A 17,649-nucleotide genomic window follows, 5' to 3' on the forward strand; every position below is an offset into this window, starting at 1 on the left:
TGCAGTGCCACATATCTAATTATCTGTGATCCAGCCTGGCCTTCTTATTTTATAGGTGAGGAAATGGATCAGTCCCATTTCCTTTCTTGGGTATTTTTAGAGTCTTTGAAGTACTTTTTGTAATTTTGTTACCTTCGTTTATGGTAGTGATAAAGGTAATATGCATTTTAGAGTGTGGTTACAAGCGAGGCACAGAAGATCCAGGTTTTATATGCTGATTCGTTAATTGAGCAAACTGGTAAAAATGGAGATACTTATTTTACAGGATGGTTGTGTCAAGTGAGAGAGTGAGCCATAAAAGGATGCAAATAGTAGTGTCTGTGTTCTCTGGGGTCTTCATTTATTCTGGTAGCTGTTGAATGTGTGACTTTCCCACAGAGGTTTATTTTAAGGACAGGAGCCAAATTTGTATTTTTAAAGACTCATTGCCTGGTTTGTAGGCATTATTTGGCATTGTAGGTATTAATTAGGTGAATAAATCTTGAATGAGTGTGGATTAATGGAGAAAATTTACCAAAGTTTATTCATTATTCAAGGCTTCAGATACCTTGTTAGCCTGTTTGGAATGAGCAAAATAGCTTCTACACCGTTTGGCTAGTATAGAAAAAGTTACCGATTGAACTGATGGTTTTGGTTACTTACTCTACACACAGCTTAAATCTGGGGTGATTGTACAATTTGTAAAACACCCAGTCTTTATCATGAGTGTAAGAAGGATTTGGAAAAATGTGATTTCAATTTTTAAGTAGTTGTGGGGAGAAAAAGGATACTTACTTGAAGCTCTTCCTTGTCAATTTAAAGTTGCTTGCCCCCATCCCCTTTCTTTGAAATTGATGGATGGAATTGAGTGGAAGTGAAAGTTAACAAGAGAGAATCTGAGCTGAGGCTGTACCTCAGTGGATGCTTCCCTAAATGAAGGCGTAGGAAGTTTTATAGAATAGAAAGCAGGAAGACAAGTCCTTGTCAGACCTGGGATGTACGTGTACCTGGTTTATCTACCACCCAGCTATTCCTGAGTGTTCCTGTGCACTCTGCATATTTTTTGCTATTGCATTTATTACATTGTTTTATAATTAACCTGAATCTCTTTCCCTTTTCATTGTAAACACCTTGAAGGCAGGGACTGCATTCTTATATTCATGGTACCAGCAAGGTGCTCATGTAAAGTTTTGACTTTATTGTAGTGTTGTTTTCCACAATCTGTTCATTAACCAGAACAAACACTATTATAACACTGGTAATGTTCTAGAAGCTATAGTGTGTGCTATGGGGTGTAAGATTTGGCATATAGTATATGTTAATAAAGTTACTTAATTCAACAAACAAACAAAACCAGCATCCTGGCCACAGGAATAGGTGTAGATTTTGTTTCTTACTAAATAAAACACAAAGCTCAGAAGTAGCCCAGAAGAGTCACATTCAGGTTTGTGTAACTCCAAAGCCTTTTGGAGGATACTGTTTCCCTGACGTTTTCTTTAAAACCTGAGTGAATAGAAGGACCATCATTCTCGTTTTTAGTCTTTTTGATCATGGGACTTATAAATAGTTTTGAACAGTATGTTTATGCACGTCTATTGATTTAGCTTATTTTTACTCCATTTAATGCCTGCTTTTTTGAGTCTTATCAAGCTCTTAAAATACCAATAATCCCCTGCCCCTTTTGCAAGATAGATAAAGCTGCTATGAATGTTAAATTGGATAGTTTGTGATACTCATGAGGGAAGCTGTGTTAGTCAGCTTGGGCTGCCATAACAAAATACCCTAGACTAGGTGGCTTCAATGACAGAAACTTAGTTTTTCAAAGGTCTGGAGGCTTGAAGTCTGAGATCCCAGTGACACAGTGGTTGGGGTCATGTAGGGCTCTCTTGACTGGCTTGTGGACTCCTGTCTTCTCTGCTGCCTCCTTGTTGTGTCCTTTAATGACACAGAGAGAGAGATAAACAGAGATCTCTCTTCCTCTTATTACAAGGTCACCAATTCTATCAGGTTAGCATCCCACACTGATGACCCTACTTAACCTTAGTCCCCTCCTAAAAGTTTTATCTCCAAATGAAGTCACATGGAGGAATAGGGCTTCAACATATGAATTGGGTGGGAAGGGGGGGGATGACACACATTTCAGTCTGTAGCAGATGACATCTACATTTTTTTTGTCAGTGCATACAACTTTAATGGAAGATGCTAATCTGAATAATGTTTAGGCGATTTATAGATAAATGAGGGGCGGATTTACACAAAATCTCTTGTGTTTTCTAGAAATTTCTGTACATTGCGAAGCTTCTGTTCTAGAATGATTCTGGTAAATTTAATTAGCGTGTAACTTCTCCAAAGAATAGTGTTGATGTGAAGCAGAGTGTGTATATCTAAGTGTAGAGGTTGCGAGGTGGAGGATAAAGCGAACAAGCTCTGAAATCAACCCGACTTTGAACCCTATTTTGACACTTCCTGATTGAAATTTTTGAGTAGGTTATAGTTTTTGAGATTTGAATTCCTTCTGTAAAATGTTTATGATTTTTGCATTACAGAGGTGTTGGGAAAAATAAATCAGAAGTCATTTCAAATGCTGGCATAACACTTGGCATAAAACAGGTTTGATAAGAGTAAATCCCCTGTGCAAGTCTGATGTCTCTTACGTCTATGTTAAGACTATAAAGAACTATGTAAAATGGTACAGCTGCTTTAGAAACAGTTTGGCACGCCCTTAAAAACTTAAACATAGAATTACTATGACCCAGCAGTCCCACTGTAGGTGTGGATCCAGGAGAAATGAAGACATACGTCCACACAAAAATATGTTCACAGTGTTTATGGCAGCATTATTCATAATAGCCAAAAAGTGGAAACAGCCCAAATGTCCATCGCCTGATCAATGGAGAATCAAACTATCCCTACAGTGGAGTGATATTTGACCGGGAAAAGGAATAAAGTGCTGCTACATGCTCCAGTGTGGATGGAAACATGCTAAGAGGAGGGGGTCAGACACAAAAGGCCACATACTGTATGATTCCATGGATATGAAATGTCCAGAATAGACAAATCTGTAGAGACAGAAAGTAGATTAGTGGTTGCCAGGGTTTGGGAGAGTGCAGGAGGAATGGAGGTGAATGTTATTATGGATATGTATGGGGTTTCTTTCTAGTGTGACGAAAATGTTCTGGAATTAACCTGTGGTGATTGTTGCACAACCCTGTGACTATATTAAAAGCCACTGAATTCTATCCTTTAAAATGGTGAGTTTTATGTTATGTGAATTCTGTTTCAACTCGCAGTCCCCTATCCTTGGGATATTATTTTCATTTATTAGCTAAAAGGTATATCAGAAGAAGGTCTCATGCTTTACATTGTTCCTGACATTTTTTTAAATTTTGGATTAACATTTTACGTTGACATCTTCATTTTTTAAGGAAGAGAGACTGAAGACAGAAGCGCTCGATGTTTCTCTGTAGGAAACCAGGCAGAGGGGGGTGCAGGCTAAGTGGAGACTTGGATGGCGCTGTCTTTGAGAGGCCCGAGGCAGTTTAGGAGCTCTGTCTCCATGTGGAGGTAGCAAGTCATCGCCCTGGTAGCTCTGTTGTAAGTAAAGAGGACTGAAGTCACCGATAAAAGCAATGAGGCACACCCAGCAGAATCTTTTTTTTTTGTGTGTGTGTGTGTGTTTTTTCTGAAGTTGGAAACCGGGAGGCAGACAGACTCCCGCATGCACCCGACCGGGATCCACCCGGTATGCCCACCAGGGGGCGATGCTCTGTTGCAACCAGAGCCATTCTAGCACCTGAGGCAGAGGCCATAGAGCCATCCTCAGCGCCCGGCCAACCCCGCTCCAATGGAGCCCTGGCTGTGGGAGAGGAAGAGAGAGACATAGAGGAAGGAGAGGAGGAGGGGTGGGGAAACAGATGAGTGCTTCTCCTGTGTGCCCTGGCCAGGAATCAAACCCAGGATTCCTGCACGCCAGGCCGACGCTCTACCACTGAGCCAATCGGCCAGGGCCAGAATCTTCAGAAAACTTTAGCCTGGGTGGTGAGATTTAGTAATATCAAATGCCAGGAAAGTTTTGACTTTGGGGAATGAAATAGGCTTGATGACATTTTTATTTTTATTTTATTTTATTTTTTAAATTTATTGTTTACAGAGACAGAGAGTGAGTCAGAGAGAGGGATAGACAGGGACGGACAGACAGAAAGGGAGAGAGATGAGAAGCATCAATCATTAGTTTTTCATTGCGCGTTGCAACACCTTAGTTGTTCATTGATTGCCTTCTCATACGTGCCTTGACCGCGGGCCTTCAGTAGACTGAGTAACCCCTTGCTGGAGCCAGGGACCTTGGGTTCAAGCTGGTGGGCTTTTGCTCAAACCAGATAACCCGCGCTCAAGCTGGCGACCTTGGGGTCTCGAACCTGGGTTCTCTGCATCCCAGTCTGATGCTCCATCCACTGCTCCACCGCCTGGTCAGGCTTGATGACATTTTTAAATGGCCTGAGTAACATTTCCAGTGGCAGTGGCCTTCTAGAATACTTGATCTTGGCAAATAGTACACCTGATAAGATGAAGTCAACATGACTACCTTTAACTGTGCTTCCCAGGTCCTCAGTCTCTTGTCCTTTTTGGTATCTGTGTTTTATGTGTCAACTTGGTAGGGAAGCAGCAGCTTCATAAAGAACCCCAGAACATAAGTGAAATAAAACGAATGGCTCTTTAGGTCAAATCTCAACAGAGTCCAAATTGCTTGTTTTAGGGTGCAGTGAAGGGATTATTCTGTGCAGCTTTATAATGATTAAATGTTGGTGTCTGCTTTGTTCTGCAGTCCTGAGACATCCCTTCCTCTCCTCTCCCAATTTCTCCTCTCATACTAGACTAACTAGTATTGCAAGCAAAATTGTGACTATTCAGTTTTTAACAATTTAAGATTTATGAATTAGAGGTTTTCATTTAAAACTTAGTTATTTTCATTTCTTGTAGTCTCTTTAATTGTTGTATTTGCAGTATTTTAAGAAAATGAACCAATTACTGTTCAAATACATGTCAGATTAGTTTTTTTATTTTTATTTCTTGTGAGAGAGACAGAGAGACAGGAAGGGAGAGAGATGAGAAGCATCAACTCGTAGTTGTGGCATTTTAGTTGTTCATTGAGTGCTTCTCGTGTGTGCTTTGACTTGGGGGTGGTGGTAGGGGCTTCAACTGAGCCAGTGACCATGGGATCATGTTGATGAACCCATACTCAAGCTGGTGATCTCACGCTCCAGCTGGATGACCTGGCGCTCAAGCTGGTGACCTTGGGGTTTCCAACCTAGGACCTTCATACACCAGATCAACACTCTATGCACTGTGCCACCACGGGTGAGGCTCAGGTCAGTGTTTTTAAATTTTTTAATTACTTTTTCCCTTCCATTATAAGGCAGTGTATGTTTTGCATAGATTTTAGAAAATATGTAAAGTATAAAGATGTTAAACCATTAGAATTCTGATGTACAGCTTTCTAGACTTTTTATAATACATATATACAAGTCATAGATATGCTTGTAGATGTGTATGAGTATGTTTTAAATAGAAGTGAAATCATACTCTGTACAGGTGCAATTATACTATATTATTTTGTAATTGTCTCCTTTCCTCCTACTTCTTATCACTAAATACAGATCTGTATAATTTAACTGCATAGTATTTTCACTATGCTTTGGATGACCTTAATCTACTTAACCTTGTAGTGGTCAACTTTCAGATTTCCCCCCATTATTTCTGTTATAAAAACACTGCTACGAACATCTTTGAATATATGTCCTTGTGTCCATATCTGATATTTTACATCTGCACATAAGTCAAGTAGTTGTTTTTTTCCTTTCTCGTTATCAGCAGGTTCTGCCAGGTCAGGGCAACCTCCATTTGCTCCTCCCCATCTCACTGCCTCTGCTCAAGTCCTGGCCACTCTTACTCTCACCTGAATAATAAACGTCTCCTCTTTTCCATTCTTGTCCTCCATTTCCCATGCATCAGTTGGAATGATCCTGAAGTGAAAATCAGATATTGGTATTGCCTTGCTAAAGCCTTTGGTGGCATCTTAGTGCTCTCAGAATAAAGCCCAAATTAATAATAAAACCAGCCCTGGCCGGTTGGCTCAGCGGTAGAGCGTCGGCCTGGCGTGCGGGGGACCCGGGTTCGATTCCCGGCCAGGGCACATAGGAGAAGCACCCATTTGCTTCTCCACCCCCACCCCCTCCTTCCTCTCTGTCTCTCTCTTCCCCTCCCGCAGCCAAGGCTCCATTGGAGCAAAGATGGCCCGGGCGCTGGGGATGGCTCCTTGGCCTCTGCCCCAGGTGCTAGAGTGGCTCTGGTCATGGCAGAGCGACGCCCTGGAGGGGCAGAGCATCGCCCCCTGGTGGGCAGAGCGTAGCCCACCAGCGTGCCAGGTGGATCCCGGTCGGGCGGATCCCGGTTGGGCGCATGCAGGAGTCTGTCTGACCGTCTCTCCCCGTTTCCAGCTTCAGAAAAATACAAAAAACAAACAAAAAACCCAAAATTATTAAGGTTCTATATTTCTAGTTCCCAGCACAGGCCTCTGCGAGTACACAATAAGCACTTGAGTGAATAATAAATGAAATTCCCAGACCAAAGGGAATTTTATCAGTTTTTGATACACATTACCAAATTAGGGATGGTAGATGAGAGTGCCAATTTCCCCACATTCTGGCCAACTCAGGGCATTGTCAGCCTTTTAAATCTTTGCCAATCTGATAGGCAAAAGTTGTTATCTCGTTTTAATTTTATTTCTTTGAAAGATGAATATTTCTTCATGTGTTTATTGGCCGTCCCTATTTTTCTGTGAGTCAACTTGTTCATGTGCTTTGTCTGTGTTCCCAGGGGGATGTTTAGTTTTTCTGGTACCAATGTATAATATATTTGATAAGTAAGTGTGGATATATTATCTCGGTTATCCATGGTGGTATAACAGACCACCTCCGAATCTAATGAAACGTGTATGTGTTGGTTGGGTAGCTCTTCTGCTGGTCTCATCTAGACTCATACATGTTTTTATTCCTTGGTTGGTACATGTGGTGTGTCTTTCTGTTCACCTCTCAGTAATAGCAGCCAATGGTGAGATCATGCCTCACTGTTGCAAGCTCTTAGCAAACCTGTCTGCATGCTGCTGGCCCTTATCTCTTCTTGGCGAAAACAAGTCACATGGTCTGTATGGGAGGGGACTACACAGCATGTATCAAGAGGTGTGATTCATTGGGGGCATGGTGTGAAAGCTACACATTATCTTCTAAATTTCTCACTTGTTTTTTAATTGTTTTGGTATAGAAGTTTTAAAATTTCATGTCAAATCTATCAGTCTTTATCTTGACAGCTCTACCTTTGGGGTCATGCTTTCTCCAACCTAAAAGTACAATATATGTATTCACTTACATTTTCTTCTATGACTTTTATGGTTTCATTTACATTTATATTTAAGCCACTTGAAATTTATTTTGGTATAAGATGGGAGGTTAGTGTTTAAATATCAAGCAGTAGTCATTTGTCAGCATCATTTGTTCAGTAATCCATTCTTTCCCATTGATTTGAAATGCAACATTCACTGTATACTGAATTCCCGCAATTATTCTGTTGCTGGACTCACTAGTTATCTAATTCTGTGCTAGTACCTCACTCTTTTAATTACTCCAACTTTTTTTTTTTTCTTTTTGTTCTTCCAAAGCCGGAAACGGGGAAAGACAGTCAGACAGACAGACTCCTGCATGCACCCGACCAGGACCCACCCGGCACGCCCACCAGGGGCGATGCTCTGCCCCTCCGGGGCATCGCTCCGCGGCGACCAGAGCCACCCCAGCGCCCGGGGCAGAGGCCAAGGAGCCATCCCCAGCGCCCGGGCCATCCTCGCTCCAATGGAGCCCCGGCTGCGGGAGGGGAAGAGAGAGACAGAGAGGAAGGAGGGGGTGGGGGTGGAGAAGCAAACGGGCGCCTCTCCTATGCGCCCTGGCCAGGAATTGAACCCGGGTCCCCCGCAAGCCAGGCCGACGCCCCACCGCCGAGCCAACCGGCCAGGGCCTAATTACTCCAACTTTTTATAATGTTTTAAACATATGGTAAGGGAAGTTACTATTGGTTTTCTTATTTTTCAAAACTTTGCTATTTTATTTAATTTATTTTAGATTAGTTTTAGAGTAATTTTTATCAGTTAACACAAAGATGAAATAAAAAAAGAAATTACTCCCCTAGCCTGTTGGAGTTTTAATTAGATTGTGTTAAATGAATGGATTGATATGGGTAGAGAAAGAATTGACCCTATTATAATATTGAGCTTTCTATTCTATTTTTTCTCCATATATTCACAGTTTTAATTTTACCTTTAGTAATAGACAGCAACGTATTAGTTTCTGGTTTAATAGGTTTGATATGGTACTTTTAAAAAAGTTCTTATATCAGAAATTAAACTTTTAGTTCATTTTTACTGTAAGTTCATCTCTCACTTTTATTTGTGTTAATTTTACTTAAAAAGCATGTGCTTATGTTTTTAAAAGTTTTTCCTTTGTTAATTAACTTAATTCCAATGTTAGCATTTAAATTCCTGTTTTCTTAGATTTTGAAATATTGTAGGTAACAATCACTGAGTTCTTATTACCTGAAATACTTTACATATTAACCATTTAACACTCCTAACAACTTACAAAATAGGCACTTTTGGTATCCTCATCCTATATGTGAGGAAACTGAGTCACAGGAGGGTTAAGTACCTTGTCCCAGGGTGACCAGCTAGTAAACAGCCTGGTTCCCAGGCCCGTGCTTTTAACTGGTACACCATAGGGCCTCTCTGTGTTGGTGAACTTTTATGAAGGTGTACATTTGAATTTTCTTAATGTTGATATATGAACAGATAGTTTATTTTTCTTTGAAATCTCACCATATAAAGGTTCTTAATTTTCTGAAAATAATTAGTACAGGAACAAGATTGGGGAGAACGAATTGACCTAGAATAGGAACAACATTTCAAAGATAGCAGGGGTAGGGAGAAACAGCTTTATTTTGGAAGGACAAAGGATTAATCTTGAAAAATGAAACAAAATTATGAAAACATTCATGTTTGGGTTGCAACTATGTGTTCAGTTCTTAGAATGGAAGAAGAATGAATCAAGTGTTGATTGCTTTTTCTTTTCATAATTTTTCTTTAAAAATTGCAAGCTGGCACGAAACTGTCTTTTTCATGTTATAATGACTTTTCCAGTATGATCCTATAGAAAGTCATTTTTGCCCAGAGGTTCAGGGCTTCATTAGTAAAGCCCAGATGTTCAGATTATTTTCTTTTGACCTCCTGTTACTTCAAGTTTGTTAGCCTTCTCCAAGCATTAACTGATTGTACGGCTTAGAATGTTAACAGCTGCAAGTAACAGACTCAACAAGTGCATAAACATTAAGAAAATTTTCAGTCTCATGTAACTGGAAGTCCAGAGGAATGGGCTTACTGATGTCTTTGAGAACCCAGGTATATTTGCCATCTTTTTGTCCCCTTAATCTTCACACCGGTAGTAAGCAGGCCATGGGATTTCTTTGAGGAAGGAGGACCATTTCTTCCTGGGTTCCTTATCTTTTCCCCTTAAGGTAAAATTAGATACAGTTAAATGTATAATTCATAAGTGTACACACAGCTTGATGAATTTTTACTGTGTATACACATCTGTGTAGCCACGAACCAGGTCAGGATGCAGAACATACTTATCACTCCATTAAGTTCCCTCCTGTTCCTCCCCAGTCAGTGTCTGGTCATTTTTGTCGGTGTCTTTGCCAGTGGTTGGAAATAGTTCTCATCGTTTTCAGGAACTTCATAAAGGCCTGCATCTTTGGGGAGGTTTACACTTACACTTTGTAGATGATTTGCACTGTGTTGCTTTGTAATTGAAATATCTTCCAGTCACTGAGAGACTGACATAGCAAAAGTGAAATGGACTGGTAGAGGCTAATGTTCCCTTGGGAGGGATGTTTGATAGGGACTGATTTTATAAATGGTCAGTTTGTTAGTGGATTTTTTGATGTTAGCATTCCTTTGCTTCCCAGGGCAATCTGGTAATTTATGGGAGTGTGGCAACAAGTCATATTTAGACCCTTGAACCTATCTTTGTCCTATATCACAGTGGTCCCCAGGCCGCAGACCGGTACCGGTCTGTGGGCCATTTGGTACCGGTCCACAGAGAAAGAATAAATAACTTACATTATTTTTGTTTTATTTATATTTAAGTCTGAATGATGTTTTATTTTTAAAAAATGACCAGATTCCCTCTGTTACATCCGTCTAAGGCTCACTCTTGACGCTTGTCTCAGTCACGTGATACATTTATCCGTCCCACCCTAAAGGCCGGTCCGTGAAAATATTTTCTGACATTAAACTGGTCCGTGGCCCAAAAAAGGTTGGGGACCACTGCTATATCACATTTTCACATGTGTCTTTGGGATTCTCTAATTTATTGCATTGGACTATTACCCCCTCCAGTCTGTTACTGTGCAGCAGTCCCAGCTTTCTGAAACTCAGATTGGATCAGCTTATCTCATGTCAAAAACACTTGAGTGGCTTCCCACTGCTTTTAGAGCTATGACCAAACTTCTTATCATGGCATACTTGCTGCATGATTCTTTTTGCTCTGTGATTCCAAGGTTAGTAAAATGGCCCGATAAGATAAATCCTCAAAACCCCTTATGAAAAAGTAACAGCATACACAGCCACAACCTAGTCCCTTCACAGTTTAGTGGGGAAGGAGACATGAATCAGTTTGCAAGAGTTTTAAAGACCAGCAGCAATACACAGTATCAGGAGGGTAGAGACTATTTTATCTGTTTTTGTTGAATTCCTTCCTAAATAATGTCATCTGCAGATATTCAAAAATTTTTCCTAGTATGTATAGAACACGGCAGATTGCCAGGTAATTTTGTATTGCTTTAAAAAAGCATTTGTTCTGTTCATCTGTTATTTTGTTCACGTTATCTACTTGAAGGGAAATCCCTCTTAATGAGGTCTTTTTATATGCCTCTGGATATGAAAAATTTTCAGGGTGTTTTTTCATATTGAATGGAGATGGTCAAGTTTAATAGAATCATTGTTGGTTTCAAAGTTATTCTGCTCTCACTGGCTATCCCAGACCTCAGTTTCTTTCTCTGCAAAGTGGGATTAATAATCTGTTGCCTTGCTCTGCATCTTTCCATAATGCATTTAGAGGATTTATGGATTTGGTATATTGTTTGTTGTTTTCTTTATGTTTGAAAAAATGAAGTTTAAGCTCCTGAATGTTCTTTTACCCTATCTCTTTAACTTTTAATCTGAAGGACTTCTTTTCTGTTTTAGACATTCTAAAGAATAAAATACTTAGGAATAAGTTTAATCAAAGAGGTGAAAGACTTATAGAGTGAAAACGATAAAATGTTGGTGAACTAAATTAAAGAGACCTAAATAAATCAAAAGGCCTTTAATGGGTAATGCATTGGAAGAATTGATATATTGTTAAGATGATAGAAGTACCCAAAGTAATTACGCATTCAATACAATGAGTCAAAATTCCAGTGGCACTTTTTCCCCAGAAATAGAAGAACCCATTCTAAAATTCATAAGGAATTTCAGGGGACTCTGAATAGCCAAAACAGTCTTAAAAAACAACAAAGTTGGAGAACTCACAGTCTGATTTCAAAACAAAGCTATAATAATCAGAAGAGTATGGTAGGAGCATAAGTATGTAGAGCCTTAGCCTTACAGATCAATGGAACAGAATAGAGAACCCAGAAGTAAATTCTCACATATATGGTCACTTGATTTTTGACAAGGGTGCCAGACCAACCCATTCAATGGGGGAAAGGATATTATTTTCAATAAATGATGCTCAGAAAACTGGATATTCCTAGTTTTTTTTGTAAGAGAGTTTATAGTAGTGTATTTCAGTGGTTTTCAACTTTTAATAGTTGGGGGCCAGTGAAAATAGGAGAATTATTTCAGGGAATGTTAAGGCAGAAATCACCTTGAGCATAAGCAAATTTGAATAAGATACTGGATCTGTAATCTTCATACAACGTAGGGTGGTTAACTTGTTTGTGGACTGACATGAAATTTCTGGCTAATCAGTCAGCAGACCAGTGGTTGAAAACACTGGTAATTTTGTCCTGTAATATGAATGCCTACCTATATATCTGGGTTGCTCAACCTTGGCACTGTTGATATTTGTGGAGCTGCCTGGTGACTTGTAGGATGTTTAGTATCTCTAACCTTTGTGCAGTAGAAACTAGTAGCCTTTCCCTCTAGTAGTGGTGACCAGAGGTATGTTCAGTGTATTTTAATGTTTTATGTGTAAATAAAAAAGTGATATTGTGCTATTTCCTGCTTTTATTACTTATATCTGTTTAGTTACTTAGATGATAGCTTGGTAACCCGGCCACATTTTATAAAGTGTTTCAGAAAAGAGACTACCCTGAAAAATCAATTGGTAAGGACCTATTTTCAAGTTACCTGAAGATTAAAGAAAAAACCAGTTTTCAAATTTAACCAGTGAAATAAAAAAAAAACTTTCAAGGAAATTGTATTTAATTTAGTGTAATGCAGGTATTTAAAATATACCTAATTCATTGTTTTAAAAATGATATTTTTTCATTATCAACTTTTATGTCCCAAAGAGCTGATAAGTTTTCCTCACTGATCCAGAGGACCCAGCTTGGCACAAGTCTGAATCCCAGGAGATTACAGTGTCTCTGAGTCTGGGTCCAATACCTACTAGGCTAGCTAATTACATATGACAACTTTTAATATTCTCTATGTAAAATAAGTAGCTATTTGATAAATAATAGCTTTTACTATTGCTCATTTAAAGACAGGCCAGGAAAATTGCTAATGGCTTCATGTAAGTCATTTCATTGAAAGGATTAGAATAAGCCATAAGATTGGTGTCATCATTGCTGTTTTATAGTGGGAGAAAGTAAGGCTCAGGATACGTAAGTGGCTTAGCTAAAGTCACAGGGTTGGTAAATGATAGCTTAAGGTTCAAATCAAGCGCTGCCTAATTCCAGAGACCTTGCTCTTAATTCCTATATATGGCCTCCAATTGTTTTACCTTTCAGTGCTTCTTCTCAGATTTCATTCTCCATCCTGAAAATCACCTCTAATACTAAGTTCTCAACTTGGTGTTTGTATAAAAAGTAATGGGAAATGCTGCAGATTGGGGCTGGATTGTGTAGGATTGGAAAGACAGATAAATGAATGAAACTGAATGTGCTGCCTACCTCTATCCATTATTCTTCTAACCCTTACAGCTACTCTGCAGGGTAGGTATCATCCTCATTAATGCCCTTGCTGCTGGACAACACGAGGCTAGTGAGTGATGGAACCTGGACCTGACCCCAGCATTGTCTCACTTGCATACCTGTAAGTGCTTTACCCTACATCTTCAAATGATTGAACTTTTCTGCTACACTAATAACTTCCACTTTGTGGGCTCTGGGGCCGGCTGTGGGATTGTTTGAAAGAGTACTTGAACCCTTGTGTTCACCAAGCTTTGTCTTTAATCCAGAGATGCCAGCCTTCATATATGTTATGTTTCACGTATATGTAGCTACTGCTATGGTAATGTACAGATTAATTTAAAAGCTAGTGAATTTAAAGTGCATTTAAATCACAATTTCTCAAACATATGTTAAAAGTAGAAATGAATGAATCTAAAGGGCCTTCTCATCTTCCAAAAATTTGAGTACCACTGTTGTTAATTGATTTTCTCTGTAGTTAATTTGTTTCTTAGATGGGGCTTGGCAGTCATGGTACGTGATGCACTGTGCAGACGATGTTTTGTCGAGTTGTGCACTTGAAACCTGTATGGTTTTGCAAACCAGTGTCACCCCAATAAAAATAAGAAAAGGGGGAAAAACCTGAAACAGTGCAAGTATTTGAAAGGTATGGCAAGAATCATTGCAAACTTTTCTGTTGTTCTTAGGTGAAGTAGATTTCTGCAAAAAAAAACCCCAAAAAATGTTTTTGTGAAATGTTACCTATATGGGCAATCCATAAAATTAGTTCAAGTTCAAATAAATTTTAAGTGGGAAAAAATTTTGTTAGGAAATTATAGCCCTTGCTTATAAATTATGATATATTTTGAAGAAAATAAGCTGAAAAGATCAAATTTCTTTTTGGAATTATGAAACAAAAGATGTGTGATGCTATATGTAGGATTTTTTAAAAACCAGCTCTTGCTGGTGATCTTTTAAAAGAAATGTATTCAAAACTGAGCAGCATATTTTTGCTGGTACATAAAGAAACATGGATAGATTCAAGTTGTAAATAGGCTGGAGTTTGGGCTTGTGATTTTATAGCTTTACAATTTATATCATTAGACTTCTGATGTTGGGAGTAGTCTATGCAAATTTGTTTTTGCATACTTTCCCAGTCTTGATGGGGTTAATTGTGGCCTGGCAAATCAAGAAAAGGAGTTCTGTGCTGTTTCAGACTGCAGAATCTTGTTGCTATGCAACAAACATTGTCAGTCAGTATAGGGTATAGTAAATTGGTATTCTCTGTCCCTTTTCACCACATGCTCATTTTTTAATCTGAGAGGAGTGGTTTTGAGTTATTTTGCAAGGTTTTATTTTAAAACAGGCATTTAAAGATTTTTGTTGCTTTTTGTAATTGGTTCACACAGTCTGTGAAGCCTTTCTGTTCTCATGTTGAAGTTGCAGAGAAAGGGTTTTCTAGATATGTTTCCAAGTTGTTTCAGGTTAGAGCACTCATTTTGTTATTGTAAGAGGGATGGTATTGCCAACTTCCAGCAAGTAAATTTTTGTTTGAAAATTCAAGTTAAATAATTTGAACATCAGACTTGACCGTAGCACAACATTATTTTGAAATTTATTTTGATAAGTATGGGCTCTATCCGGTTGTCTCAGTGGTGGAACATCAACCCGGTGCATGGAAACCCCGGGTTCGATTCCCAGTCAGGGCACACAGGAGAAGTAACCATCTGCTTCTCCCACCTCCCCCTCTGTCTCTCACTCCCTCCCTGCCGCCCCGCCCAGCCATGGCTTGATCAATGAGAGTGTTTTTGGCCCCGGGTGCTGAGGATGTCTCCGTGGAGCTTCTACTTCAGGCACTAAAAATAGCTCTGTTGTGAGCATGGCCCCAGATGGGCAGAGCATGGGATGGAGTTGCTGGGTGGATCCTGGTCCAGGTGCATGTGGGAGTCTGTCTCTGTATCTCTCTTCCTTTCACTTAAAAAAAAGAAAAAAGAAAAGTATGAACCCACTGCCCCTTAATTGATGAAGATTATTTTTGTAGGAATTCTAAACTTGTATAGAATCTTATGTGAAATCTGATTACTTTCTTTCAGAATTTAAAATGTTTTAGTGCAAATGGTTGATGTACATACAATAAAATTTACCATTTTAACCATTTTAAGTGTCCAGTTCCATGGCATAAAGGACGTTAAAATTGTTATGTAACCATCATCTCTGTCCATCAGAATTGAATGACAGCCTTTATTTAGCATCGTTTAGTAACTTAGTCCAGGCTGTCTTGTAAATGCTTTAGATAAATTAACTCATTTAATCTTCATCACAACCTTAAAAGGTAAGTACTTGCGTTGTGTTCCAAGCATGAAGGCTGAGTGGAACATAAAGTTAGTCACATGAGGGAGCCAGAATTCCCAGCCAATGTTATGTTGCCCTTCTTTGGAATTACTTTTTCTGTTTAGTGGTAAGAGCAATGATTTAAAAAACATTTTTTTTTGTAGCTTTGTCAAGTAAAGTCAACACACTTCAGCTGTGTTTTGAACTTTTAATGAATTTGGTTTGGCCATGAATTCCTGCAATATTTGAGACAGTTTTTTCTAACTATTTTAAAAGGATACAGTTTGTATTTTATATTATGGTTAATTGTACATGAAATGATATATATTATGGCTCATCATGTAGAAAGGGTTTTACTCCCTTTTTCAGTTTGTTGCTGGGCCATTTTCTATGCTGGTACTTCCAGTAGAGTGTACAGAGAATGCAAATTATTTTCTGATAGTTTAATACAAATATATATGAAGGTGCATTGTTATTAGATAATTGCAATAGAATACCTTTGGAAGTCTAAAGCCAGTTGGCACTGGATCATCTGCTTAGTATTTTCTAAATTCATGCTCTTCTTTTTCATAGATGATTTGGAGTTAATTGTAGCATTGGGGGGAAATCTAGAATAAAGAGTTGGAGGCAGGAATGGAAAGGAGAAAAAACAGTGCAAGGTGTCATTTGAACCTTCAGTCAAAGCAGCGTGGCTTTTTGCTGACTCTGCTAGGCACTGTTTCTCTATTCCTGTTTTTAACTAATATTGGCCGTCCCCCTCCTCCCAATATTCTGATAGATCTACCTTGAGAACCCCGGATCTTGATCTTCCCTGAATTTATATGTTCCTGTCTTTCTCTTCAGAGTTGCATCATCTTAAAAAACTTTTTTCCTCCTCTTATTTTTGTGTATTTATACATGCATTTGATTATACTCTGTGCATTTTTTGCCATGTTCACATATGTTTTGAATTTTCTATGCTTTTAAAAAACAGTTCAGAATTTTATTAGTTGCATATTTCACTGTAATTTACCTATTTCCTTTTAAATGACTATTTACATGGTTTAAAGTGATTTTGTATAATGAGTAATGCTTTCATGAACCAAAAGGGTTTTTTATCTCCTAATTGCAAACTAATTCCTTTAGATTTCCAGAAATAGTATTAGCTCTCTGAAGAAATAGAAGCAGTTTTAAAAGCTCTTGAGTCATATTGCCAAATGCTTTCCAAAAGTGTTGTACCCGTTTTCATGCCAGTGAGCAAATACATGGAGTGTCTGTTTCACCACAACCAGTAGCAGCAGAGAATGTTTTGATGTCGATCTTTCAATCTAAGAAGAATTGACTTACGTATGGCTCTGCTGGACTTTTAGCCTGAATAACACCTAGAATTATAATTGTGGTTGGAGTCGGGCTCAAGAGAAGGAAGGCCTGGAGACCAGTTTCTGCTCCTTAAACTGCTTTTAAGTTCTGTTTTGATGCAGTTACTACTCAGGTAAGGTTTCATTTAATGTCTTTTGGGTGTATGAAATGACTTTTTCTACTTTTAAACTCTCTTAATTATTTTGATAAGTTGGATGGTATGTCATAGACTCGATGAGACAAAGTAATATGTGTTTTAAATGACATTGCCCTTGAACGCTGGGGCAGGAACAGGCTTGGCTCTCTCCTTCGCCCTGCCAGTGGGCTCAGTGTGGTGGGTGGAGGCGTCTGAAATCAGGGTCAGTAGCTTCCTTGTCCAGGGGCTGCTTCTCACGTGTAGCCTGAGTCACTGTTATTTCCTTAGCTAGAAAATCATGAACAACTGGAGATAAAGTGACTTTTCTCTAAAAACTGGTTATAGAATTCAGAAGTATTAAGTTCTAATAGAATCCCCCCACCCCCCATAGAAAGATCCAGGGAAAGCATTCCTGGGAGTTGATAATGTGGAAATCTTCGCTGGTTGCCTCTGGCCTCATACTGGTATTCGGCACAGTTTTACCGTCCTGTCCTTGAACCACTTTGACTTAAGTTATTTTAAGCTCTCTTGGTTCTCTCCCTGTCTCATTGGCTGCATCTCGTGGTCCCTTCTTCCCCTTTCTCCTCCCTAATCTTATTCAGCCCTGGGCT

The 17,649-nt window shown here is 39.1% G+C and overlaps 1 protein-coding gene across 6 annotated transcripts in view; it reads left to right on the forward strand.

Moving 5' to 3' along the window:
* Positions 1-17,649, forward strand: part of ENAH (ENAH actin regulator) — a 144,098-nt gene that overhangs the window by 4,763 nt on the left and 121,686 nt on the right. For 4 of the 6 annotated variants that reach the window (XM_066237418.1, XM_066237445.1, XM_066237454.1 and 1 more), the window contains exon 2: positions 13,267-13,378. The exons of 1 other annotated variant lie outside the window; for it this stretch is intronic. In XM_066237418.1, the coding sequence (XP_066093515.1) occupies positions 13,335-13,378 (44 nt within the window). In that variant the 5' untranslated portion in view covers positions 13,267-13,334. Of the gene's footprint in view, positions 1-13,266; positions 13,379-16,917; positions 17,036-17,649 lie in introns of those variants that run through there. One more of the 6 variants, XM_066237426.1, reaches the window with a different exon arrangement.

Source organism: Saccopteryx bilineata, chromosome 1, assembly GCF_036850765.1.
Source record: "Saccopteryx bilineata isolate mSacBil1 chromosome 1, mSacBil1_pri_phased_curated, whole genome shotgun sequence".
Lineage (NCBI taxonomy): Eukaryota > Metazoa > Chordata > Mammalia > Chiroptera > Emballonuridae > Saccopteryx > Saccopteryx bilineata.